The 25,544-nt window shown below is 44.9% G+C and overlaps 1 protein-coding gene across 2 annotated transcripts in view; it reads right to left on the reverse strand.

Moving 5' to 3' along the window:
* EXOC4 (exocyst complex component 4) overlaps positions 1 to 25,544 on the reverse strand; it is an 862,020-nt gene that overhangs the window by 101,537 nt on the left and 734,939 nt on the right. For both annotated transcript variants that reach the window (XM_062198862.1, XM_062198781.1), the window contains exon 14: positions 23,136 to 23,314. In XM_062198862.1, coding sequence (XP_062054846.1) covers positions 23,136 to 23,314 — 179 coding nt within the window. The remainder of the gene's footprint in view (positions 1 to 23,135; positions 23,315 to 25,544) is intronic.

The following is a 25,544-nucleotide window of genomic DNA, read 5'->3' on the forward strand; positions in this document are numbered from 1 at the left end:
AGAGGGAAAAGGAGAGGAAGGTGAGGAAGGGTGGGAACTGGGGCGGGAGGGAGGGTAGGGTGAGGAGTAGCACTAGGTTCCTAAATCTGTATCTATGAAATACATCAAATTTGTATACCTTAAATAAAATTATTTTAAAAAAGAGAGAGAATACTAAAAGAGGAATGACTGTGAATTATAGTTCTCTATGCAGCCCTCAGGTGGACAAGACAAAGAAAAAAAGAAAATATATTCTCCACTGGAATAGCTTTTAAAAAATAAGGAAATGCATGGGGCCAGTGTTGAGGTGTGGTGGGTAAAGCTGCTGCCTGCGATGCTGGCATTCCACAGGGGCTCTGGTTCATGTCCTGGCCACTCCACTTCTGATCCAGCTACCTGCTAATGTGCCTGGGAGAGCAGTGGAAGATGGCCCACTTGTGCAGGCCCCTACCACCCCTGTGGGAGACCCGGATGAAGTTCCTGGCTCCTGGCTTCAGGCTGGCCCAGCCCTGGCCATTGTGGCCATTTGAGGAGTGAACCAGAGAATGGAAGGTCTCTCTTTTTCTTTCTCTGTCTCTCTGTAACTCTGATTTTAAATAAATAAATATATTTTTTTTAAATAAAAAGAAATTCAGAGAAAACATGTTCATTGTACAGCTGAAGTGGTTAATTCATTATGAATAAGTAACGAATCTTTTCTGGTATTATTTCCTCACAATTCACTGGTGTGGTAGAATAAACGGGGTCACAATTCTTTACCGCTTTTCCCATTAAGGAGCAGGGTCTTCTCCCCACTTCTGAACCTCAGCTGGCCTACTGGCTCATGCTGGCCTCCTGAATACGGCTGGAATACATGGTAGGATTCTAGAACCAGGGCCTCAGGTTGTCCAGCTTCCACCCTATCCTTCCAGGAATCACCCTGTACCCCTGTGCACTGGAGCTACCCCGGTCAAGAGGCTGTGTGGGGGCAGAGGCCCAGCTGGCCTGGATGAGCAGTACCCACTGAGTCGCCTGCATGTAGAGAGACATCCCTGCGGGCGCTCTGTTATATAGGAACAGGTCGCCGGCGACCAGAAGACCGAGTTTCTCCGGCACCTTTTCCTTTTGGCCCCGGCATGCTTCACTTCGCAGTGATTAGAAGACGTAAGAGCTTCCACGGAGGAAGAATCGTCATTTCTGCTTTTCTGTCAGAAAGTCCTCTCCCGTTGGGAGTCACTTCTATCCTTTCCCACTTACTTTAAGTGGGAAGAAATCTGGAGGCTGCTAAAATCCTAATTATGTTACATCGTCAGCTACAATTCACAGTTCTCTTCTAATTACAAGAGAGAGCAAAACAGCACAGAAAGCAACGGCAGGGCTACAACAACTCCATTTGGAGATGACACTCTCTGGATCCATGATCCTCGATGTCTATGCCAACAGCAAGGTGTTTTTGAGCCCAGATCGCTTATTTATAAATGAAACACACCTATTGTGGTACTAATAAACCATGTACATTTTGAAAAGGTGACCAAAAAAGAGATCAATAAAAGATAAGTTGAGGATGGAACAAATGTTCTTAAATGTTTTCCTAATTGTCTAGCTTCAAGTTCATGTTACCTAACGTCTCAAGGCACATATAGACCTAGGATGGAGTTTATGTTCGTGACTGTGGATAAAAATCCACTTTCCAAAGAGTACTCCTGACAAGTCCAAGTTCTTCTGTCAGTCTCCAGTCATCTGATTAGATTGTTAAGATGTAAATAACGAACGGGGACTGATGAAGAGCCCGCAGGGAGCAAGATCAAGTCAGCTTTGTTGTGTTCTCACTGCCCATTCTTAGATCCTCAGTCTACGGTTTCCTTTTAAAGTGATTAATCCATTTTATGAAGGTGAGTTTAGTAAAAACTAGAAAATGGAAGCCATCAACCCCACTTTACCAGGTACATATAACAAAGCGCTGAAGCTAAAAAAAAAAAAAAAAAAAAAATGCCAGAGGATGCCACAGTCAACACCTCTGGGTTCTGAAAGCTTGGGAGTTCTCTCAGAACACCTCCCAAATAGTATTTGGCATATGGTCCAAATAAAGGCTGCCATGTCATCCCTCCTATTAAATACTCATAACACAGACATAATTACTGATTGTTTTGGTGTAAAACAGCATCAATAAATGGTCTGTTTTCTCTTTTTTTTTTCTGTGAAACACTTATTTCCTTTGAAGCTCCCAGAAATATGCCAGAAAATCTCAAGACGAGGTTTAGGGAAGGGGGAGGGGGAAGAGAAGATAATAGAGAATAAAAAATCCAAATGAAAGGAATAAACATATGAAAAAATCCACTGCTACCTTCAGCCATCAGATAGAACAAGCTCAAATTAAATAGATTTGTTTCTATGCTCCAACATTATTGTTTTATACACTCTTGGGGAGGTACATACAGCTCACGTTGACAATGGCTGATCTAGGAAACAGAATAGTAAGCTTCAATTTCAATTGTAAATTTTGAGTTCCCCAGGAGCAAAAAGAGGGAAATATTTGGGGCTTAAAATGTTAAATTTTATATTTAATGAGGTGGTAAGGAATAATGATTAATTTGAAGGCAATAGGGTATGATGATTAAAAGCATGAGCTCTCATGTCATGGAAATGTGGGTTTGCAGACTAACCCCATCACTGACAACCGGAAGAAATGAGCCTCATAGGTCACCAGTCACAAAAATTAGAGGAAATAATATAACTAGCTTGGGACATATTATTGTATTTAAATATTATTGTTTTGAAAGGCAGAGAGAAAGAGACAGACACAGTGAGATTTTCCATCTACTGGTTCATTACACAAATGCGTTTAACAGGTGAGGCTGACTCATGCTGAAGCCAAGAGTCCAGAATTCAGCCTGGGTCTCTTGTATGGGTAGCAGGGACCCAAGCACTTGAGCCATCACCCTGCCTGCCCGGTGCGTAGAACAGGAAGCTGAAATCGGGAGCAGAGACAGGACTAGAACTCAGATGTTCTGATATGGGACGTGCACCATGCCAAGTGGGGTCGTGATTGCTGCTCCAAATGCCCGTCCCTGCAAATTATTATTATTACCAATCTGAGAAAAATGCTGAATTTTTCTTCAGAAGACATCACCTATACAAGACATCAGGGGTTGGATGATTTCAAAGTATTGAAAGGGAGGGAACCCAAATTCATTTAACAAAGAAAGCTTAGCCCTGATAACAAAACCAGAAAAAGACAAAACAAAAATAGAAAACGACAGCTCCATATTCCCAATGAACATTGATGTGAAAGTTCTCCCCAAAAATACTAGAAAATCATATCCTATAGTACATTAAAAGGATAATACACCATTCAAATGGGAATTGTCCTAGCAACGCAAGGATGATCTAATACATGCAAAGTGATAAAGAATTACATCATATATCATATACACACAATGCAGAATGAAAGCTGTATGGCCTTCTCCATAGATGTAGGAAGAACATCCAAATGAATTCAACATTCTGCCATGATAAAGGCCCTCAAAAAATAGGCAAAGAAGTAACGTACCTCAACACAATAAGAGAGATGACAAACTCAGCCCGAATCATATCAGAACGCTGAAATTATTTCCTTTAAAATTAGGAAGGCGACAAGGATGTCCACTCTTGCCACTCTTACTCAATACAGTATTGGAAATCTAAATCACTGAATAATTAAAGGGAAAGAAAGAAAGGGAATCCAAGTAGGAAAGGAGAAGGTCAAATCGTCCCTGTTTAGAGACAACTTAAAGATTCCACCACAAAAACTGTCAGAATTGGCAAGTTCAGTAAAGCTGCAGGATACAAAGTAAACATACAAGTTAGTAGCTTTTTTATACATCAATGATGCAATTGTCGACAAATCAAGATAGCAAATCCATTCTCAATAGCTGTAAAAAATGTATAAAATAAATTTAACCAAGGAAGTGAATAATCTCTACAATAAAAATTCAAAAACACTGATGAATGAAATTGAAGAGGACACATACAGAAGATGGAGCAATATCCTGAGTTCATGGATTGGAGGCCATATTCATGTTAAGATGTCCATACAACCCAAAGTCATCTGCAGATTCAATGTAATCCCTATCAAAATACCAATATTACTCATAAATATAGAAAAACACTCTTGAAATAAGTATGGAACCACAAAAGGGCCCAGACAACCAGAGCCATCCTGAGCAAAAGTACAAAGTATTACAATATCTGACTTCCAAACATAATATAATGTTACGGTAACCTCAATCAACACATAGACCAATGTAACAGAATAGAGAACCGACAAGTAAATCCATGTATTTACAGGCAGCTGATCTTCAACAAAGGTGAAGGAACACATCCTGGACGAGTGGGAATCTCTTTTAGTGGGTTGCGCTGAGAAAAGTGGGTATATACATGCAGAGGAAAGAAACTGGACTCTTATCTCTTACTATGCACAAAGATCATCTCAAAATGCATGAAAGACTTAAGTGTAAAACCTGAAAATTTGAAATTACTAGATGAGAAACACTTCTGGACAGTGGTCTAGGCAAATAATTTTTTGGACATGATCCCAAAACCATAGGCAAAAAAAGCAAAACTTGACAAACAGGAATACACCAAACTAAAACATTCCTGCACAACAAATAAAGCAATCAACAGGGGGAAGAGATAGCCAGCTGAATGGGAGACAATATCTGCAAACCATTCATCTGACAAGGGATTAATTTTCAGAATGAATAAGGAACTCAAACACCTCAACAGCAAACAACAAAACAAAACAACCAAAGAACCCCCAAATAACCTGGTGAAAAGATAAGCAAATAGCCTGATTAAACACTTCTCAAAAGAGTACATACAAATGGTCAACAAGTACATGAAAAACACTCCACATCATTAAGCACTGGAGAAATGCAAATCAACACCACAGTGAGATCTCACGTCATCTCAGTTGGAATGACCATTATCAAAATAACAAACGCCGGCAAGGCTTCAGACATAGGGAGTTCTCATACACTGTTGGTGGAGTTGGCACGATCTTTATGGGAAACAGTATGGAGGATTCTCAAAATCTAGAAATAGAACTGTCTTATGATTCAGCAGTCCACTATTGGGTACACATCCAAAGGAACTGAAACCAGTATGTCACAGAGACATCTGCACTCATGTTTCTTGTGGCACTATCAAAATACCAAAGATACAGAATCAACCTAAGTATCCATTGATAGATAAATAGGTAAGGAATATGTGGTTTATAAACACAATGGACTATAATTCAGCCTTTAAAAAGGATGAAATTTTGTCATTTACAGCAACATGGAGGAAAGTGGAGGACCTTATGGTAATGGAAGGAAGTCTGGCACAGAAAGACAAGTGCTCTCATTTCCATACAGAAGCTAAAATGTCAGTTTCAAAGTAGAGAATGCACAGTATTCACCGGAGCCTGGCAAGAATGTGGTGGTGGAGGGATAGAGAGAGTTTGATTAATGGTTTAATGGGTACAGGAGGAATAATTTTTAATGTTTTATAGCATAGAATGATAACTATGGCTGACAACAAGTAACTGAACATTTTAAAACAGCTAAATCAGAGGCTTCTGAGTGTTCCCAGCACAAAGAAATGGCATATATCGGGGGATAGATATGCCAAGTACCCTGATCTGACCATTACACATCACGCTGAAATGTCACACAGCATCCTATAAGTATGTACCAGAATCTGGCTTGGGAAGTAATAATCAGAAAAGAAAAAGTGAATTATATCTGGTCTTAAAAACCAGTTTCTGTAATTGCACTTCTGGGTATATAACCCCCAAAAATAAAAGCAAAGATTGAAAAGATGTTCATAGCATTATTCACAGTAATCAAAACAATGGAAGCTGGGGGCTGGCGCTGTGGCACAGTGGGTTAAGCTGCTGCCTGTGATGCCAGCATCCCTTATGAGCACTGGTTCAAGCCCCGGCTGCTCCACTTCCAATCCAGCCCCCTGCTAATGGACCTGGGAAAGTACTAGAAGATGGCCCAAGTGCTTGGGCCCCTGCACTGACATGGGAGACCTGGTTGAAATCCAGGCTCCTGGCTTCAACCTGACAGCTCTGGCTGTTGCAGCCATCTGGGAAGTGAACCAGCAGATAGAAGATCTCTGTCTGTCTCCCTCTCTCTCTGTAACTCTGCCTTTCAAATACATACATACAACCTTTAAAAAAAGAAGTTAAGTGTCCATGGATGGATAGTGGGAAAAAAAATGTGGCATATCCCTAAAACAGACGATCATGCAGCCTTGAAAACAAAAACACAGCAGCAAGGATGAACCCTCGGTGGTTTCCAAGGGCTGGAGGTAGGGGGACGAGGAACTACCGTTTAATGGGTACAGTTTCAGGTTGGGAAAATGAGACAAGTTCTGCTGAGGGACAATGGAGACGCCTATACAACCACATGGACACACTTAAAGCCACTCAAGGATACATTTTTAAAAATTTATTTTTTATCTTTTATTTTGACAGGTAGAGTTATAGACAGTGAGAGACACAGAGAGAAACGTCTTCCTTCTGTTGGTTCACTCCCCGAATGGCCACTACAGCTGGTGCTGCGCTGATCTGAAGCCAGGAGCCAGGTGCTTCCTCCTGGTCTCCCATGCAGGTGCAGTGGCCCAAGGACTTGGGCCATTCTCCATTGCCCTCCCAGGCCACAGCAGAGAGTTGGACCGGAAGAAGAGCAACAGGGACTAGAACCCAGCACCCATATGGGATGCCGGCGCTCCAGGTGGAGGATTAACCAAGTGAGCCACGATGCCGGCCCCTCAAGGTTATATTTAAAAATGGTTAACATGACAAATCTAAAAAACAAACCACTAGTTTTCATTGCTCCCTACCACTCCTAAAATCCCAGCAGAATTGGCACTCCCAGAACTCCCCTCAGCATTTGAATCTGTGCACAGGGCAGGGGCAAGCTGCCGGCCAGATCACTGGTTATGCTGTGGAGTGGGCGCGGCTGAGGTCCAGGTAGATCTCAGAGTGCTGCTACGAGCCTACGTCAGCACAAGCAGGAGCCTTGATGTGGAAAGGCCCAAGGGCTCCAGAGCCACTGGGGGCTCCAGAACTAGAGGGTCTGCCGTTTTTGTTACAGCTTTCATGGAAACCACAATGCAACCACGTTCTCATTTCCATGGCTCCCGACCCACTGAAGCACAAGTTTACAGAGAAATTTGTTTAACGAGAGCTGGAGGCTTCACCCCAAGTTTCACTCTTTGTGGCCTGGAATAAATGTCATTGTACCCTGTGCCTAAATTCTGAGGCAGTGTGGCTTTTGGAAGGCTGTTAAACTCAAGAGCTCAAAGTCTAATTTCAAATGCAATACACAAAAGATCCGTTGACAGCGAAATTAAATTATCAAGCAGAATGGCTCAGCTATCAACAGGGAGGAAAGGAGAAGGGGAGATAAAAAAGAGGTAGCCCTTGGCACTTCACATTGGGTACCACGACGGGCAAGCACTGGTGGCACAATGTCAGTCAGACATAAAGCAGGCTCAGGATGGCTAGGACTGAGTGGGGGCGGGAAAAGAAGCTTAAAAAAGGAGAAGCTGCAGAAAGATTGTGTGCTATTGGGTGTGAGGCACTGCAACAGGCATTGTGAATGCCTTAGTCAACTTGATCCTCCGTACAGTGCTACGAGGGATGTGTAACACAGGGGACGCCACAGCAGGGCTAAGTACCTTGTCCAAGGACAAGCCCATCCTCCTCTGTTGAGCCACGCTGCTGTAGATCTAAGTGAGGGACAGAAATAAGGCTGGGGGGCAATACTCGATGCTGAGTTGTCTCAATATTCCCGTGAAGGAAGCTGGGTCAAGGCAGAGAAAGTCTGGGCGGTGTTGAAGAAGAGCACCTCTCCCAGTGTGCTCCGGGGGGAGATGGAGCTGGTGGGAGGAGTCCCAGCCACGGTGGCGCTTGGCAGCCATCTGTCGGCTCGTGACCTGTGCTGTCTTCCCAGGGAGAGGCAGCGACAGCAGCATATGCAGAACTCGCTCGTGGGGGTGTTTCTCTAGCACATTTCCAAGATTTCTGTGAAAAGCTAAAAGGCTGTTGGCTCGAACACATGCGTTAATTGGGCTTGTGGTACCTTGAAACAAATATTATGATGGTGGATTCTGAGTCACGCTCCCTCTTTTAGAAACAGAAAAGACAGGAGTTCTGAGCATCTCCTCTGTCTGTGAAGTTGGAGCAAATATTTTTTGTCTCTTCATAAAGACAATCCTAAGGGATGACTCATTATTATTAGCATATGCAGAAGGGCTCCAGGGTTTTGTACCTTGATGCTGACGACAATATTCCATAAAATCTTAACATTTTATATTTTGGGGAGATTTTCTCTTTACCACAATCTCGTTCAGTATCCTGGTATCACTGCTGAAAGACTGTACCCACAAAGGTCAGAATCTTGTCACTGAGGTTCCTGAATGAATTTGCATTTCCTTAGACAAGGACAAAACGCCCAGGTCCCCAGGAGGCCCAAGGGGAGAATTCCCAATGAGGGAGACGCATGGCCATCGTATCTGTTCCTCTCACTTAGGTCTCCGTCAGCTTAGCGCACTGTCAGCAGAAGAGACTTGGTCTTACCTAGTCTCTTACCATGGCAGTGCCCGAGATAAAATCTGGAACAAATGGTAAACACCTAAACATATGTATTATAGACAAAGTGCAAGGCTTGGGTAAAATGTATGGATATTAAAAAAAAAATAGTCCTTTTGGAACCAGCGGTAGTAGAATTTTCTCAGACCTAAAATTATTAAAATTCTTAATAATGAGCTCTAGATAGAAAGAGATGCTGTGTCAACTGGCATCTCTCGCCCAGGTGTCAGGCTAATGATTTCATCGTCTTCCTTTCAGGAAGTGTCTCACATGGAGACAGTCTGTATTTACAGAGAGAGCTGCTCACCTGGCTTATCACCACCTCACTGGGGCTCTACAATTTAATAATTGTGACAATAGCTTCTTGATTTGCCTTGCAGCCACGGCAGGCTTCATACCACCTCATCTTTGCCTTAACTGTGTGTTTTAGCAGAATGGAACGGGGAGGGCTATTGTCCAAAGGGATACCAAACATACTTATATTGGGAAGAAAGGATGAAAAAGAAGGGTGAGGACCCAATTGCAATTAAAATATGTAATTGTTCTCCACTGCATAACCCATGCTAGTTAACACAGCCATTTCCAATAACTTTAATCTTTAAGTGGTGATTCTTGGGAAAAAAAAAAAAAAGAACTCAAGTTTGCGTTTCTTAAAAGACAAGAGGGAAGAAAATGACTTGTCATATCTGACCGGTTTGGAAATATAAAATCCAATTCTGAAAAAGGAGAGATAAGAAAAGTGCAGTGGAAGTGCCATCAGCTTAGCAAACACTAAATAATGAACAATGCAGAGACTGTCCAGCATGATAAAATACTCTATTAGAGGGACTGTTTTTAAATGAGTGATAATTGTGGCACAGCCACAGTGAAAGGTTATTGAATTTTTATCTGCAGTAAGAAGCTTTTGACAGACTTGCTGAAAAGTCACCTACAAATAGTAGCTTCTTTAGATGAATGTGACCAAAGGGGTTTTCCAGCACAGACCAGCCTGCGGACATTTCTAGGAGTTTTGCTTCCAAGAAGAATCTGATCAGATGTTCTTGGTTTCTGCAAAGACACTTGGGTTTTTCATCAGGCTTACAGAAAAGCCCTCATTTTTCTTCCTTTCATAAAAATTGGATTAAGATGTTAGTTAAGAACGCCTGTCAAATCTGTCTAGCATTCAATGACCAGAGCTCAAAGATGTCAGTGCACAGGATGAACTGCTATTACTGGCAGTGCCGTGCCTGGGAGACCCTGCTCATACCTATTGGAACCTCATACGAAGAAGGAGGTCTCTTAATTTTTATGGTGCAATTTGTAACATTTAATAAGAACGAACATGCTAAATGCAAGAATTCCCACCACTGCCCCCTTCAAAGTGGATTCAGCGCCATTCACACCAGGGACATGACACTGCATTCCTCTGGCTGAGGTTTTAGCGTGTCTGAGCCACGCCCATCAACGGTGATCCTGCTGCTTCCAGACACTCTGGTTGCACGGTGAGAGCAGTCAAGTTTAGACTAGGTTTTGTCGCTGACCTTCGGCAAATGGCCAAAACTTCAGTGTTTCAAGACCATGCTTTGCAAAACTGAGAGAAGAAAGGCTGGCTTGTCAAGGAAAGCTTGAGGCAGGGTTGAGAGATGAAGAATTAAAGTTGGCAAAGGTCCTTGGAAGAATGAAACGCAATCCAAGTGTTGCGCGCCATTATCATCATCACGGTATCCCCTGCGACTGGTGGAGGCACACACATGCAGACACGCTCCCCCTTGGCCACCCTTTCTTGGGACTGGCTGTGGGAAAAGAGGTCTTTGTGCACTGCATAAGTAAGCTCTCTTGGGAAGCACATCCAATTCACACTGAGAACCGTTTTCTGAACTCAACCCCACCAAGTGACAGAGAGTTCTCCCGTGAAACCTTGGCTGGCCCCGCGCCCTCCTGTTGAGTGCCCTGTCCGGGTTCATCTCTCCCCTCACTCACTACATTCTGGAGCCTACGTAAATTTAGTTTAAGGAGTTCATTAAGTCAGGCTTTCACATGGGTTTCTGGGCTTATCTCAAGTTTCAAAGCATCCAACTGTCCACGGGCTTTGTTAGATGAGAGCTCAGATGTAACAGTACAATCTGTGCCTTCAGGTTCAGCATTCCACTGCTCCGCAGTGTGAAACACTTTTAGATTTCGTACCCCCATCAGCCCCCTCAGATTTCTTGTTCGGGTCACACTGCTACGGCGGCCACGTGGCCTCACTGCTCCTGACGGCATCGGCTCAGGAACAGTCACCTGCGTCCCTGCCATCTCTCGGTCTGGCTCTGCAGCTGCCACTACTGAGCTTGCTCTTGTTTCCCAACTCACTCTGTCTCCTCTCTTTCCCAAAGATTTCCACGTGCACTTCTTCTTCCTGTTTCTGTTTTACAGGGCTCTTTGCAGACACAATCATGCAGCCGAAAGCTTCCAGCTATCACACTTAAGCATCCATGCTATTATCATATTTTAATAAAATATTTCCCTTGTGGATACAAGTGTTGGTATTTTCAAAGGCCCAGCCACATAATTCTTTATAGTCAGATACTCAGAACTCCATCACTACACTGGCAGGCCCACAGCTCCAGCCTCCATAGCTCCCTGCAGAGGCAGGTGGTACTGCTTTCTAATCAGTACTCAGCACAGGACAAGGAACTCTACAGATGACCAGCGGATTGACAGAAGGGAGCCGTGTGTGTGTCTGGCATGTTTTTCTTAATGGCTGAGCCTGCTCTTCGAAGTTTTGAAGAAGAAAAAGGCATCCTTTTCAAATCTAACTCTGCTTCTCACACAACCCCTTGTAGGCTTACAGGTCCATTCTCATGAACTTGGACACATTTGGGAACTCAGGGAGCAAGAGTCATGACTTACCAGCAATGATTCAGGGGCACGGATCTCAACAGAGGTTTTTTAAAAATATTTATTTTATTTATTTGGAAGAGTTATAGAGAGCGGTAGAGACAGAGAGAGAGGTCTTCCATCCGCTGGTTCACTCTCTAGATGTCCGCAACGGCCGGAGCTGAGAAGCCAGGAGCCAGTGCTTTTTCCTGGTCTCCCATGTGGGTGTAGGGGCCCAAACACTTGGGCCATCCTCCACTGCTTTCCCAGGCCATAGCAGAGAGCTGGGTTGGAAGAGGAGCAGCCGGGACTAGAAACGGCGCCCATATGGGATGTCAGCGCTTCAGGCCACCTGCTGCGCCACAGTGCCAGCCCCTCAATAGAGTTCTAAAAGCAACTAGATGCATGCAGCAGGCTAAAGCCCCAGCATGCAGTGACAACATCCCAAACAGGTGAAAGTGAATCCCGGCTGCTCCACTTCTGATCCAGCTCCCTGCTAATCTGCCTGGGAAAGCAGTCAAGGATGACCCAAGTCCTTGGGGCCCTGCACCCAGTGGGAGACCTGGAAAGAAGCTCCTGGCTCCTGGCTTCGGATTGGCTCAGCTTGGGCTGTCGTGGCCATTTGAACCAATGTATTGAAAACCTCTCTCTCCCCCTCCCTCCCTTCCTCCCTCCCTCCCTCTCTGTTTCTACCTCTCTCTCTAACTCAATGAAAAAAGAAACCACCTGACTTGAGATCGGAGAGAAACCTGTACGGGTAGGAGGAAGGTGAAGACCCAGTAACATGAATGACAGTTCCTGTGATAAGATTCACAGCAGGAAATGCAGGAGCCCCAGCCCGAGTGCCCACTGTGAACCGGACATTGCTTAGAACTCCAAGTCCATCATCTTATTCAGTGGTTACAGCAACCTGATGAGTATGCGTTATTTCTACTTAATAAGTGACGAGAACTATTTAGCTGAGAAAGGCTAAATAATTTCCACGTAGTGATGGAGTAGTTTGCCTGATTTGTCCTCAAGCATGTCTACCTTCAAGATGCTTCTTAGAGCAAGGGAGAATAGGAAATACGTTATGAATTAAGATAACAGAGGTGTGTGGAGAAAGGCAAAAATGCCCAAGATTGGGAAGCCATGGGAGGGCATTCAATGAGAGGGAAGGGAAAACAGTAGCGTGGAAATGTTTGAAGGGGCGGGGGGAGAGTAATCCCTGTGTCTCAGCATTTAAGCATGTTCAGAGCGACGGAGCACAGGAACCCCCTGGGGTCACAAGTTTGAATGGAGTTGTGGTATGGACAACAGTCAACAGACCTGGTGTCCAGGACAGCATGTGAGTCAGCCCAACCCCTGGAGGATGGGTAACACTCAAGGTGGAGAAGGAGACAGAGAGCTGAGGCAATCCGCTTGACAAAAACACAAGAACGAGGGGGCTCCCCACTCCCAGTAACAGTGTGCCTGTCAAAGAGTCCTGAAGGCAGGCAGGTGAGCGCTCTCACACACAGTCCTTTCTTCATTGGGGTAAAGTGCGGTGAGTTGCTAAATATCAGCAGAGCACAGTTAAGATTGAGAAGGAATGGAATCATCATAAAATTATCAGTTGGAATTTCTGTTCCTTAAACACTTGACTAACTGTGAAACTGGGTGGACATATATGTAGACATCACTTAAAATCGAGAAAGCCGCATACAGGTGGCGTCAACTAAATGAGACCAAAACAAATTCAGAGTTGAACAGTGGGTGCGAAGCTCACAAACACAATATAGTATCAATAATATCAATATGTTATTATATTTTTAGTAAACAGCGTGATAAAATAAATCAATACCTGAATTCAGAAGGCATTGTCAATCAAAGAAGAATGAAATGAATGAAGCTGTGAGATGAGTCAGCCTGAGAAAATTATACCAAGACGGAGAGATGAGCGCAGGCAGAGGAAGCCGAGCGCAGAGAGGTGGTTAGGGGAGCTGAGCGCGCAGAGGTCGGCTGGGCGCTGCTGTGGCGGAGCTGTCTGCTTCCGATAACAGTCTACAAATATTTGAAACTTGTAAATACCAAAGCGAGAGAGGAATTACCATGCGTAGAGTTCTAATTAGAAAGAATCAGATGAAATTATGACAAGGAAAACTCTGGCCTAGTGCTTTGACAAAGGCGAAGCTGAAACAGGACAGTTTCCCATGAGATCCTGGCGAAGGAAATTTTTATTCTCACTTGTGCCAAGGCAGTCAAACAAACAATGAGGGAATTTGCATTTTATTTTTCCTTTACTATCAAGGCACACAGAAGTGTGTGGTACTGAGCTGCAGCGCGAGAGGATTTGTTTTCCGTCTTTCAAAAAACGCTGCATCAGAATGGGCAGTACCCGCGATATATCCAGGCGTGCTGCACCGCCGTGTGCCCGGGGCATGGGAGAGGGCACACACCGGCAGCTTTTCTTCCTTTTCAATGACATCCCCGACACGTCCACATTCACTCCCACAGGCTTGGCAGCTTTCTGTGTTAAGAGAATCCACGCTTCCTTACGTCCTTTTCATTTAGTTGACTTGAAAAGGGTGAGAGGAACTTCTAATTGTTAATTATTTTGGGTGACAGTTGGGGTAGCAGCTACTAAGCTGGAGCAGGTGTTGTCCTGACTGTTACATAGACATAACATACGGTAATGTGATGCCTGGTGTTCTTGTCCATACAGTGGGAAGTCATGAGAGCCTGAAGCTTCTGAGAAAACAAGAACAAAGCATGATGATTGCAGAGTGTCCCTCAAATATAAAGAGCTCCGGGAATTGAAGAAGAGATGTCTAGGGGCTCTAGATCGGTGTCTGTCAACCTTGGCTGTTTGTTGAAATTGCTTGGGGAGATGTCAAAAAGCTTCAGTGATGTTAATACGAGCCAAGGTTGAGAACCAGTCCTTTAGAAGTGTGGTTCTCCATCTGATCAGACTGGTTAGGCTGCTGTCTGATGCCCAGGCCATAACTTGGGACAGTTAAATGAAAATCTCTGGGAGTGGGGCCCAGCATCTGTGTTTTTCAAGCTCCCCGTTGAGTATCACTGATGTGTAGCCAAGTTGGAGAACTGCTCCTCTAAAGGACCTATCTCATGAACCAAGTTTCACTTGCACATGGGTTTTAAGTCAACAATGCACATCAGAATATAATGAAAATGAGTTAGAATACATAGGACTTTTAGTGAAGAAATTAAGCTAATTTCTTTTCATCTTAGCCTGGCTTCATCTGAAAGCAATATGGTTATGTACACTTAGAGTTGTTTAGCAGGGCTAGCACTGTGGTGTAGAAGGTTAGGCCTCCACCTGCAGTGCCAGCATTCTATATGGGCACTGGTTCATGTCTGGCTGCTCTACTTCCGATTCAGCTCCTTGCTAATGCATGGCCTGAGCCCTTGGGCCCCTGCACCCATGTAGGAGACTTGGAAGAAGCTCCAGGCTCCTGGCTTTGGCCTGGCCAAACCCTGGCCAATGTAGTCATTTGGGGGGAGAACCAGCAAATGGAAGATATTTCTCTCTCTCTCTTTCTCTCTCCCCCACCCCATTCCTCCCCCCTCCCTTCCTCCCTCCTTCTCTTTCTGTATCTCTGCCTTTCAAATAAATAAAATCTTAAAAAAACAAAGAGTTGTGTAGCACACATGGCAACAAAAAAGGTTTACGCCCTGATACAGCGGCCCAGGGCAGAAGAAAAAGCCTCTCCCACACGGAGCCTTTCAGACTCACAAGACTATCAGCAATACCAACTGCACGATTGTTAAAGGTAGAGAATTGGTTTTTTGGCAAGTATTCAACTTGTCTAAATAGGTCTTATGATAGCATGCATTCATTTGGTCAAAAACTAGTCACTAGAAGGACAGACAGACAAAAGCAATTTGGGATGGGAAAATGGAGCTGACCTAGAATTCGGAAGGAGCTGCCTAGAGAGGACCTCAAGAATGGAGGCACAACAATCAGTCCCAGAACATCGCCAGTGGTAAGCGACGCTGACCACAAGGACTCCTGAAATCACGTGACGAGGATGGCACTTAACCCATGGTTCTTCTTTCCCAAACCCATGATTTAGTCTAGTCACGAAAAGAAATCAGACCCATACTGAAGACCATTCTACAAACGCCCAAGCAGCAGCATTCCTGCAATACCTAGCTAAACTGTCCCAGTCCGGAGGAGCCTGGGCAGACACGACTACATGTAATATACTACCTTGAGGGGGTCCTGGGATAGAACAAGGACATGAGAGGAAAAGGAAGAGAACTTAAAGTATACACGTTAGTGAACGGTCACGCATGGGCAGTTATGACACATGCACGCCAGGAATGAGACATGTCAACAACAGAGGAGAGAGAGACATAGGGACAGACAGCTTCTGTCGTATCTTTACAACTTGTCTCTAAATTGAAAAATACTACAAAATAAAACTTCCATTAAGAAAATCAACCCCACAGTGGATATACATTCCCATTCTTCCATGAACTGAGGTGTGTTATTAGGGTAATGTGCTGGAATCTAGAATTATGAGTCAAATGCAACTACTGAAAAAGGGTCAGGACAGCAGCCATATTGGACACCAATGAAAAGGGAAACCATGGCCATTGAAATTGTTGGGCTCAAACATTTCCAAACATAACCAAGCAAATCTAATCGCCAAATTGTAAGAGAAGTTCCCTGATGTCGTGCAACTTTGCCGATAATAAGAAATTAAATGCCTGCAATTGAGGAGTGTCTGTCCTGTGCCTGGCAAACTTGGGAGAAATAGAAGACGCTGAACAAATTATATAAATATAATAATGGATCCTGTTTGCTAGAAGTTGTTCCACATGGGGCTGGCACTATGGTGTAGTGGGTTTGAGTTCCGGCTGTTCCACTTCAGATCCAGCTTCCTGCTAATGTGCCTGGGACAACAGCAGAAGATGGTCCAAGTCCTTGGGTTCCTGCACCCAAGTGGGAGACCCAAAAGAAGCTCCTGGCTTCTGGATTTGGACTGGCCCATCTCCAGCCATTGTAGCCATTTAAGGAGTCAACCAGTGGATGGAAGATCTCTTTCTCTGCCTCTCCCCATACTCCCTCTCTCTGTAATTCTGCCTTTGAAATAAATAAATCATTATTTTTTGTTTTTAAAGAAGTTGTTCCACAGAAGAAAAGTGAAGAGTTCTGGGACAAGAGAATTCTACTAAAAAGTAAATTTAAGAAACACTGCACCGGGGTGCATATTTGGCACAGTGGCTTAGATCACCACTTAGAACACCCACATCCCATACTGAAGTGCTGGGTTTGAGTCCCAGCCACTCCACTTCCAATTCATCTTCCTGCCAATGCAGATCCTGGGAAGCAGCAGGTGATGGCTCAAGTAGTTGGTTCCCTGTCACCCATGTAGGAGACCTGGAAAAAGTTCCTGGCTCCTGGCTTCAGTCTGGCCCAGCTGGAGCTGCTGTAAGTATTTGAGGTGTGAGTCAATTTGTTAGATCACTCTTTCTCTCTGATTCTCAAATAAAATGAAAAATTTAAAAAAAAATCACTTGAGTATCGAACATACAGCCTATGTGATGGAGGGACTGAATTTTAATTTCACTAAATTTTAATTTAAATGTGAATATTCACAGTAGGCAGGTAGCTATGGCATAGGACAGTACAATATCTAGAATCTATTACACGATATACTAACGAGACAGATGGAGTTTCTAACTTAGGAAACACTTTTTTTTTTTTTTTGACAGGCAGAGTTAGATGGTGAGAGAGAGAGAGACAGAGAGAAAGGTCTTCCTTCTGTTGGTTCACCCCACAAATGGCCACTATGGCCGGTGCGCTGCGCCGATCCGAAGCCAGGAGCCAGGCGCTTCCTCCTGGTCTCCCATGTGGGTGCAGGGCCCAAGCACTTGGGCCATCCTCCACTGCCTTCCCAGGCCACAGCAGAGAGCTGGAGTGGAAGAGGAGCAGCCAAGACTAGAACCGGCACCCATATGGGACTAGAACCCAGAGTACTGGCACTGCAGAGGATTAGCCTAGTGAGCCACGGCGCCGGCCAGGAAACACTGTTAACACAAAAATGGGTGGTGACAAATTGGGGAAATGGTTAATTACATGTAAGATGCAATTCAAAAGCAACATGTACAATTAGTCGTCACACTAAGGCATAGAAATTCCAATTAGGCCCATGAAAATGATGATCATGAGTGATCATAAGTTAGCGATCGGCATTAGGGTTCCACTATTACAATAAAATATGACTACCCTCCTGGGATGGCTTAATAGAAGGAATGCATGAATGGACTAGCTAGTGGCTCTCGTGTTGGTACTGGTCAAGACAACGATGAAGTAGAGAGAAATTTTCTTTCAAAGATTTTAATTATTTATTTGAGAGGGAAAGTTACAAATAGAGAGGGAGAGACAGAGAGGTCTTCCATCTACTGGTTCACTTCCCAAATGGCCGCAATGGCTGGAGCTGCGCCGACCTGAAGCCAGGAGCCAGGAGCTTCTTCCGGGTCTCCCATGTGGGTGCAGGGGCCCAAGCAGTTGGGCCATCTCCCACTGCTTTCCCAGGCCATTAGCAGAGAGCTGGATGGGAAGACGAGCAGCCAGGACATGAACCGGTATCCCTATGGGATGCCGGCACTGCAGGCAGAAGCTTAGCCTACTACACCACAGTGCCAGCACCAAAGTAGAGAGGAAATTAAACTGGGAATCTGAACACTTGCTTCGATCCCAGTTTGGCACCAACAAGCAGGGTGGCCGCTCTGGGGTTGTAATTTTCTCATGTGCAGAGTAATGGAGTTGAAAGATCCCTCACAACAATTCTGCCTTCAGAAAAATTTAGACAAATAATTGTGTAACTAAAACTACAATTCCTGAATCAGGCCTAACAACCAAAATTATGAGATATCTGCCTTGGTAGTTAGAGGGAACTGTGGCTGCTCAAACCGAGAATGACTTCCTATCACCTGGACAAGTGGGCTCAGCAAGCAGTTCAGAAATGGGAACTCAAGGAGCTGGTGATGAGGGAGCTGTGTGTCAGGGGGACTTGTCCTAGGATCCACATTTACAAAGGCCAACAGCCGCATCTCCGGCCAAGAGTGCATGCACTTGATTTGGGCTCCTCATCCTACTACGCTTGGGTGCCCTTGACCCAGGGACTGGGACCTACCTGCAGGTCAGAAGTCTTCACGATCCACAGATGGGCAGGTATGGGACTGGGAAGTGTTCTTAAGTACATTAAAGTAGTTTACAGACACTTAACTTCTGAAGAGAGAACAACACAGGAAAAATGTTTCCACCCACGCATTGGGGGCTTCAATAATAATAATAATAAGATGTCCCCTTTAGATAGTAAAGTTGCTTCAGAGGCAGAATTACAGTATATAATCAAGGAAGCCGTAGAATCTCTACTCCTAGAGGTTTTTAAGAACCCTGGACAGAAAGGAAGGATCACAGACAAAATTAGCTCTTGAGCCTCTCTCCACGTCCCTGTAGTCTATTTCTAAAAGTAATGCATCCTAAAACAAAAGATAAATTCAAAAGAAAGTTGCTAGTGTTAAAACTGGGGTATAATCTCAGGATTTTTTTATGTAGGTCACATTTTTGCTCTGAGATTTTTCTTAACCAAAATGATGTCAGAGGGGCTGGCTTGTGACACAGTGGGTTAGGACACCACCCCTGAAGCCCGTGTCACATATGGGTGCTAACTTACAGTGGGTTAGTATGCCACCCTTGATGCCTGCATCACATATGGGCGCCTACTCACACTGAGTTAGGATGCCACCCACCGCCTGCATCACATAGGGGTGTCAATTCGAGTCTTGGCTATTCCACTTCTGATCCAGCTCGCTGATAATCCACCTGATAAGGCAGCCTTAGCCTTTGCCACCCACGTGGGAGACCTGGATGGAGTGCCATATGTCTAGCTTTGATTTGGGCCAGCCCTGGCTGTTGTAGCCATTTGGGGGAGTGAACCAGTGGATGGAAGATCTCTCTCTCTCTCTTTTTCTCTAACTTTTTCAACTTAATATAAAAAATAAATCTTAAGGAAAGAATCTTCATTTAGCTTTCTGACAAGCAGCACCTATTATTTTGCACCTTTACTACAAGGTTAAAATGGTGATCAATGGGGAAAATAACTATCTGGATCACGAATTCACAATGCTGTGTATGGTCCTGTTCAACATCCCTGCATCGAAAGCCTCTGTTAGATCAGACCCTGAACAGGAACGTATTCTAGAGGTGGGGATGGCAGACAGAGACTGGGTTGGGCTTGGGGAGAATGAGGCAGACAGCAAGACTTGGGCAGACAAAGAGAACCAGAGAGACCCTCCAGAGAAGGTCAGGCAAGGTCAACCCCAGCCCTCTCTGGGTCTCTGAGGCACTTGGCCGAGAATGCTCTTTTGGTCTGGGATCTGATGGTTCTTGCACTGCTGCTAGCCAATAGGGGAAGTGCTTCCCTGTAGTGGGAAGCAAGAAAGAGAATGCACCAGGAGGGAAAGGGGGTGGAGGACGGGGTAGGGAGAGGACACGGAGCACAAGGTGGTCTGTGATGTGATGGGACGTTCCGAACCTCCGGATCCCACCACACCTGAAGCCTCTCACTGACCAGTCTGATGATCCAATGCGTTCCTTTTCTTTTGACTAGCTTGCAGCTTTCATGTAAAATGATTTTAAATGGAACAGGTAGGTGTTGGGAAGGTTAAGGGGAAGAATCCCAGAAGATACGGAACAGGAACCAAGCACTGTAGTAGCACAAAAGTAAGGGCGGCACCTTATACAGCAAGGAAACTCTCTTACGTGTAAAGGAGAAAGAGTAGCATTTAGGTAAATACCAAGAGAGGTGGAAAAATTACCTACCTGTTAGCCACTGTATTCTCCAGGGCAGTGCAGGGCCAACTGTGTGTTGCCCTGGAAACTCAACACTTTCTTCAGGATGACATAAAATGTTTCAGGTGGATGAGAGTCCTGCTCTGCTACCCGATGAGATCTACTACGAAAATGATCTTCTGCAGACTTCCTCTTGCCCATTGCATAAATACCTTCTTAAATGTACTAAGACGAACAGGATGTGGAACAAGAAAATAAACCTAAAATCTTCTCTTGATTTCTTCCCAAACCACTGAGGATCCACAAGTGCAAGATAAAAGTCCAGCATTTTCTTCATGGTAACCCATCTCCAGGCTCGGAAACACTTCTGGTGTGGTAATCATTTTTCATTTTTCGAAAGAATAATGACCAGCTGTCCCTTATTCCTTTTCTAGAGCCACACTGACATGGAGCAATCAAAGCGGCCGATTATCAGAGGGTCTCCTGCTTTGTTCAGATTATAAATGTCAGTGGGCATCTCTCCCGGGAGTTCCATGAGAGGCCCGTGTGAGCCCGGCTTCTTGGTAGTGGGTTAAACCACAACGCTGGGTGCTATGTTTCAGCAGAGACACCACAGGTGGTGACTACGGCTCACCTGGGCTGTGCACTTAAATCCCTCACTGGGTGGAATGATCACCCCAAAAGGAACCGAGAGGGCACAAGTTATAAAATGGGGCGGAGCACATGTGATCGAGTGCTAACGGGTGTGGCAGAAGAGATCATTGCCAAAGAGTGGACCTGATTAAAGCTATGGCTCAGGCGTCCCCTCGACTCAGTGACAGGGACACAACAGCTAAACTGTGCGACCACAAAGCTCGGTGTGACTCAGAGCGCACCTTCTCCCTCGGAACGGTCGATGCCAGCTCAGCAGTGCGAATCCCCAGTGGCTCGCTCTGCAGGTTAGGCACGGCCTTGCCTTGTGGAGCTCTTTCGGGGTGGACAGGATAGAAACCCGAAATACTGTGCCATTACAAAGAAGAGATGAGATTATTAAATATTAGACACTGACGGCTTTTCTAAGTGCCAGGGCCTCTGGCAAACACTGCTCACAGACCTACCTAAGGAGCCCTGTATTTCCAAGAGTCAGAGGAAACCAGGAGAACAGACATGGGTCCCTTTTCAGAGCTGTGTAGTGTTTTGCAGTTAGTAAAGAGAAAATGAGTTGTGTGTGTTTGTATGTGTGTGTGTTTGTGTGTGTGTGTAAGTGTGCACATGCGTGTTTAGGAAGGGAATGCAGTAGGTCTAGGGGATAAAATGGATAACTTAAACTGCTGCCTGTAATGGAATTGTCTGACATGATGGGACTGTAAAAGCCTAACTGGATACCTCCCGATGCAGAGCCTGCTCAAATGCAGGCCGTGCCCAAGACATACGTGATAGGTGGATACATCTTCCATAGATTTCTGAGACTAAATATGGATACTTTTATCATCAGGTAAAAGTGTTTACAACAAGAGGTATTCTTTGATTAGATTGATAAACAGATTATGTGGTCTCCCTCGGAGGCCCACTGTTGCCCTGCCTTCCCGCCTCCCTGGGGCTGGGTAGGTGGCCATCACAAGCCTGTACATGTGGTGAGCATTCAAGGGACTCTGCAGGCTCTGGCTCTGGGTGAATTTAATTCACGCTTCGTCCATCTCTAGGTTGGAAACACGGCTGATCAAGGAGTAACTTCTCAAGGGACACTCCCTACAAATGCACCCGCTCATCCTTTTCAACCACCTGTGGATCAAAACTACGGAGTGTTCAGAACCAAGAAGCTGTGCCTGCACTGAACATGTGGAGATTTCTTGTTTCTTGCCATTTCCCCCTAAGCCATACAGTGTAACAACTGCTCATATAGCATTTACCCAGCATTGGGTACGTAAGCAATCCAGAGACGACTGAACGTCAACTGAAGCATGTGTGTGGGTTACATAAGATCTACACCATTCCATAGTGGGGGGACTTGGGCAGCTCTCGGTGTCTCAGGGGAGGGGCCCTGGAGACACTCCCACATCAGATACGCGGGGGTGACTGTAACTCACACTCAAGTGCACAGTGCAAATAGTAGAAGCATTTTCTTTCTGATGATCACCTTAATATTAAATGCAGGGCTGGTTTTGCTTCTTTCTTCCAGCCATGATTTTGCTTTTTTTTTTTTTCTATCTAGTTTTCATCTTCCCACTCAGCTATTCAAAACTGCCTTTCCTTTATTCCTGCTTTAGTCTTTCATTTTTCCCTCTTTGCCTCTATTCTTACTGCCTTAAACATACTTCTGAGGTAACGCTTTGAAAAAAGTATTTACCTTAGAGTTATAAAAGTTTATGTACCCTGAAGTTTTCAAATTGCTTTTCTATGAGTCATCGATCCTTGGCAGAAAAAAGTATTTCCCATTCCCATTTCATACCCTATTCCCTAATCTCCTTGGAATTCATAATTGTTACCCAGAAACCATCTCTTCAGAACTCTTGTCTCCACTGTCTCTGTTTTCTGGCACCTGAGTCATTTCTATTCTTCTTTTAGACACTCTTTATTAGCTTTACATCAAGTTACAGCGAAAACATCAGCTATGCCTTCAGCCCTAGCTCTCAGTTTCTCCCCTGGGAGAAAGAAGACAGACTATGTTGCTTTCTGCCCTGAGACACAGTGCTTCAATCCAACGCAAAGGCAGGTTTTCTAAGGTTTAAAATAAAGCTGTGTTAGCATAGACCTCTCCTGGAGTTTCCACCCCTACACAAGGAAAATGAGATCAGGTTCTTTCCCGGAAGCACAAGGTAGGAGGGGCAACACACACGCGTGCTGTGACAATCTGCCACGGGTCCCTACACGCCTGCACGCAGTGACAGCTGTAGGCTCTCAGCCTGGTTCCCCGGTCGTCTGCGCAACAGCTGTCTCCTGGATACTTACTCTGGGACGTAGAAAGGTTGGAGAAGGCGGACTTGGTTCGGCCTGCCAACCATTCCAGGCTTTCGTGCATGTTGGCCAAGCCTTTGAGGTCGCTGACGTCACGGAGGATGTCCTGCGCAGGGATAAGTTTATCACCCAGGTTCCCAATGAGAACTTCAGACTCCTTGCCAAAGGCTGCCCTGAGAGAGAGAGATCAGAAACATGCTTACAGTCACAGGGAAAAGGCTGGGTGTGCAACACTGTTTAAGGCATGATGAGCCCCGCACTGTCACAGGCACTACTTTATATATAGCACGCTTTTCCCCAGGTTTAACTTCGGGAGGAAATGCTCATAAGCCTTCTTACAGTTATCTGAACATGGAACAGAATTCTTAGAAGAAGAAAGAAGTGACTGCAATGGTTGTATCTCTGACAGAAACTAGTAATGCCTTAGGTGGTGGCAGTCCCTGGGTCAGCTTCTGCGCTGCTCCCTGCTAGGTATTTCCCTTGCCTCTGCTCCAGCAATGGAGGTTGATAAATGTCTTAGGGTTTTAAATATGTACTCGGCTTGAAGATTATTATAGAAAAAATAGAACAACCCAGTTAATATGCCTGCTAAAACTATTTTAGATATCTAAAAGCAGGAGCTGGTGTTATGGTAGAGAGGATAATGATGCCCCCTGAGACACCAGCATCTCATATGGGCGCCGGTTCATGTCCTGGCTGCTCCACTTCTGATCTATCTGCCTGCTAGTGGCTTTGGAAAAGCAGCAGGTGATGGCCCAAGTATTTGGGCCCCCGCTACCCATATAGGGGACCCGGATGAAGCTCCTGGCTCCTGGTTTCAGCATGGTCAGCCCTGGCCATTGCTGCCAAGTGGGGAGTGAATGAGCAGATAAAAGATACCTCTCTCAAATTAATCAATTTTTTAAAAAAAATCATGTAGGATCTCTGCCCTTAATGTGCTGTACATTGTGATTTAATGCTATAACTAGTACTCAAATAGTATTTTTCACTTTGTGTTGCTATGTGGGGGCAAACTGTTGAAATCTTTACTTCATATATACTAAACTGATCTTCTGTATATAAAGAGAATTGAAAATGAATCTTGATGTGAATGGAAGGGGAGAGGGAGCGGGAAAGGGGAGGGTTGCGGGTGGGAGGGAAGTTATGGGGGGGGGGAAGCCATTGTAATCCATAAGCTGTACTCTGGAAATTTATATTCATTAAATAAAAGTTTAAAAAATAAAAAAAGACACCATCTCAACAGTACTGATGGTAGTGGTAGGGAGAGAACAACATTCGGCCAGTGACTCTTGTGTACATGTGTGAACCAGAGATTGTAAAGAAGGGAAAATTCTGCAGTCCTCACTGACTTTGAGCCTGGCTGTGAGGCAGCTGGGATGGGTGAGGCACCCGAAGCCTCCCAGGATCAAGATGCCTAGGTGGAGCTGGTTTGGAAAAAAAAAGAAGAAAAAAAGAAAAGATACCCCCCTCCTCTCTCTCTCTCCTCTCTCTCTGTAACTCTGACTTTCAAATAAACAAATAAAAATCTTAAAGAGCAAAGAGGATCCAGGCTGCTTAAGGGAGATTCTAGCTGAGATGCGCGACTAACTTCACTCTTTTATTCATTTTCTTATTCTAGGAAGGATCTGAGGCAAACTAGAAATAAGAATTAAGACAGTCATCATTTGGAAAAAGAGACCAATAAAAATCAACGTTGCGATCTTTCTACTACCTCGAAGAACATAATTAGGCGAGATTCAGAGAGCGCCCAGTGTCTTCAAAATGTCCTTTGGGGTTGAAAAATCAAGTTCCATGGGGTAACAAAGGATGGGGCTGGAAGGGACCCTGGAGGCGAATGGCACGGCCTCTAAGGGGGTGAAGAAACAGAACCCCAGAGAGGTAACTGGCCTATGAAGCACGTGGGTGGCGAAGTTGCGGCTCAAGTTGTCTACTTTCCACAGCTCTCTGTTTCACAAAGAGAGAAAGCTAACATGAGAAAAGACGCCTGCGGATGTGAGGGAGAAAAAAAAAAATCTTGTCTTTTCAGGGACGTTACCCGCAGAGGGCAAGCGAAGCGGACTCCAGAGGAGGCTGGATGGCTCAGGCCCCTGGAGGGTTTTCCTCAAGTCCCAAGGCTTTTCGGACTGCAAACACCTGACGTGAGCGGAGCGGAGGGCTTTATTTAAGCAGAATGAGCCAAACTAACTTCCAAGTAAGCAATGATTAATAACAGCCGAAATACAGTCAGAGATGCGTACTGGACGCACAGGCATTTAGCACCTGGCATGAGGGCTGCTGTTCATCGTGGGCAGAAACGACTTTTGGGAATTAAGTGCTTACTCAAAATGTTTATGCTCCTAAGGAGTGACTCAGCATTAACCGCATCTCAGCAGCCACAGTGATGGGGTGATCTGGGTGAGTGAC

The sequence above is a fragment of the Lepus europaeus genome, chromosome 1 (assembly GCF_033115175.1).
Source record: "Lepus europaeus isolate LE1 chromosome 1, mLepTim1.pri, whole genome shotgun sequence".
Classification (NCBI taxonomy): Eukaryota; Metazoa; Chordata; class Mammalia; order Lagomorpha; family Leporidae; genus Lepus; species Lepus europaeus.